Source organism: Ailuropoda melanoleuca, chromosome 6 (genome assembly GCF_002007445.2).
Source record: "Ailuropoda melanoleuca isolate Jingjing chromosome 6, ASM200744v2, whole genome shotgun sequence".
NCBI lineage: Eukaryota > Metazoa > Chordata > Mammalia > Carnivora > Ursidae > Ailuropoda > Ailuropoda melanoleuca.
The window spans coordinates 17,786,173-17,789,079 of NC_048223.1; the positions used below are offsets into that span (position 1 = coordinate 17,786,173).

The following is a 2,907-nucleotide window of genomic DNA, read 5'->3' on the forward strand; positions in this document are numbered from 1 at the left end:
GACAGTAAAAGAAAATAAACAAGGCCAAGCTGAAACTATAAACCCAGTGAAATGATTTAAATCAAGGGCAGAATTCTGGCATTAACTCATTAGTGGCTGAGTTCGTTTTCTAGAAATGAAAATCTTTTCCTTTCAAACTGTCAATTATTAAACCTACCTAGCTGTTTTAACAAAACAAAAACGGTTTTAATCCTGATTCTTTAAATAAACATTTATAAACTGACATTTTGTAAGTACCCAGTGAAAAGTTAACTCATTTTACTCTGCAAACAAAGGATCTGGTAAACAGAATTCCTGTACCAGCAAAACAAGATTTAGTAGTCTAAAGTAGCGATTTTAATTAATAGAATTCCTAATGCAAAGATTTTTTCCACCTGATCTTTATCTTGCTAATCTGCCAAAACAATTCATTTAAATGGCAACAGCTGAGTTAAATGGGCTTTTAATTGATCTGCGCACTGAAAAACCAATTAGGGCTCCAGAAATTGCAGAGCACGATTAAAAGCAATATATATATATATAGTAAATGATTTATGGAAAGGGTAGAAAAACGGGTCTTGGAACGGGATTTGCTGTGCTTTTTGCCTAGAGGGTGAGGAGGTTAAGCTGTCACTCCTAGATCTTGGCTTAGAAATTGTTTTTTAATCATCTCCCTCAGAAATGGAGGCACAGAAAGCCAGGCCGATACCCTCGCCTTCTCCCCGCGTGAGCTTTGCGCATCAGTTGTCTCTGGTTTCTGTTCACAACCCGACCTCATAACAAGGAAAAGCTAGGGTTTTCGACCATTTGAAGCCAAGCGGAGGTTTGAGCCGGTGGTGACAATAAGCCCTTTGCTAACAATGAATCAGAGGAGGAGGAAGATGGCTCAGGCCGGGCACCTCCACCAGGTAAGGGCTCGCAACCCGGGCACGGGTGCCAGCCCACGCCGCAGGGGCGGACAACGCCCACGGTGCCCAGCGCCCACGCTGCCCGGCCGACCCCTCCGCCCCCGGCCCGGAGGCCGCGCGAAGCCAGCCGCGCCGCGAGCCTGGCGGCGGGGGGGGGAACCCCGACACCCGCATGGCGCCCCCGCCCCCTTTTTCCCTTTGTTGCACATCCGCCCGAACAACTGGGCACTCCGCGGCGACCCCCAGATCCGGCCGGGGGTCTGCGGGGGTTCCCCACGATACAGTCAGGCCGCATCCACACGAGCACTGCAGCCTCCCCGCGAACCCGGTGAAACTGGGAACCCGGACCCTCTCTTCTCGCCCGCGGACCTACGTGGCCACCAACGCCCGGGACCGCAGGCACCGGGGGCCGCGAGGCGAGTGTAAGTGTGGATGCCCGCCTCCGCGGCGCCCCCCGCGCGCCCTACCTGGATCCGGGGGTCCACCTCTTCTTCCTCCTCCAGCCCCTGTTCCATCCCCTCTTCCTCCTCTTCCTCCAAGTCCCGGGCCGACGGCGGGAGCTCTGCCGGCTCCTCCGAGCGGCTCCGCTTCAGCGCCGCATCCATACGGGCAGCCGGAAAGCGAACCGCGCGGTGGACTTCGGAGCGTCCGGAGGGATGGCAGCAGCCGCCGCAGGCTCGGCCAGAGCCGTCTCGCCCCAGCCCGGCACAGTCCGGAGGCGCCGCTCGCGGATGCGGATCCCGCCAGCCCCGGCTGAGCGGAGGAAATGGGCGCGGCCGCCCCCTTTCTGCCGCGGCCGTCAGCGCAGCGGCGCCCGCTCCGCCCTCGCCCCGCCGGGCCGCCCTCGGCGCTGTGACTGTTCGCCGCCCGTCCCAGTCAGTCACCCGGGTCTCCGTCACAAAAACCCCAGCTCCCCGAACACCTTCAGGGAGCTGAACTAGGAGAGCCGTCCCCCTTTGTCAACTTAGCAGCCCGATAGATCACAAACTACCCACCGTGACCGCCTGCTTTCGGGGTAGCTTTCTCTCTCCCTCTTCAGCCCGAGCAAACTGTATGGAAGGAAAGTTGGGGGTATTTCCACTGTCTGAAGTCACCTTGGGAAGCTTGTACTCGGTGACCCTGGACCAGTTTCGAGATTCACTCAAATCCCTGTATACCTCCAAAGCACCTTTCTCCCCTTGGGTGAACCTTGGGAATTGGATCTACTCGAAGAGTTCTCCCAGAACGGGGAAGTGAAACATGCTCACACGGACCCAGTACAGAGGGGAGCTGGGTGTGGCCTCGTGCCTGGAGTCCTTGGCCAGAGGCTGGGTGGCCCCTGCTGGGCAGAGCTCCATACCCAAAGGCCTGTGCTCTCATAGCTATGCCATGGTCCCACCTGAATGGCCCAGAAGCACGGAAAATCCACTGGTGATGGGGGATGTGGGTGGGTAGGTACAGCCTTCCTGCGGGGGGGGGGGGCAGATGTAACCCCTGTTGGTTGGACCCGCTCTGCCCAAGGATTTATGAACTGGCAAGGTTTTCTGCCCACCTTGAACAAGTAGGGAGCCAGAGTTTGCAAGCTCAACATCTCGAGGCCAAAGAAGGAAGGGGCCGGTCTGCGCTTTTATGAAATGTCAGGGCCACTGTGATGTTTAGGGAACACAAATTCAGACGACCTTAGCCAAGCAGGCCAGGACATTGCCACTGGCCGCTGCTAACATCTCCACTACAAAAATGCAGAATTGTGTACACTTTCTACACGGAGGCTTGTGGCCCATCAGCTCTGTGAGTTTGGAGGGCAAACTTGCTTTGAGAAAAAAGCTTTCTGAGAGCCTATCTTGAAAGCCACTTTTGGGAAACCTGCTTACGATGGCTTCATTAAGAAGCTACGCGGGCAGGGGCGGGGCGGGTTACTCCTTGGGCAAGGTACCACCCACACGTGCCGCCCCGGCGTCCGTCTGCTGCGAAAGGAGAGCCGTTCTGCCTCCTGGAGCTAACGCAGACTTACATGCTGGGTTTGGTTCGGAAAGTCACACCT

General features: G+C 56.2%; 1 protein-coding gene across 3 annotated transcripts in view; it reads right to left on the reverse strand.

Annotated features, from left to right (window-relative positions):
• The window catches only part of SH3BP5 (SH3 domain binding protein 5), a 73,789-nt gene extending 71,778 nt beyond the window's left edge, over window positions 1-2,011 (reverse strand). Inside the window, exon 1 of one of the 3 annotated variants that reach the window (XM_034663685.1) lies at window positions 1,355-1,790. In XM_034663685.1, coding sequence (XP_034519576.1) covers window positions 1,355-1,492 — 138 coding nt within the window. In that variant the 5' untranslated portion in view covers window positions 1,493-1,790. Of the gene's footprint in view, window positions 1-1,354; window positions 1,791-1,882 lie in introns of those variants that run through there. The other 2 variants (XM_034663687.1, XM_002915342.4) reach the window with 2 other exon arrangements.
• Window positions 2,012-2,907: the final 896 nt, after the last annotated feature.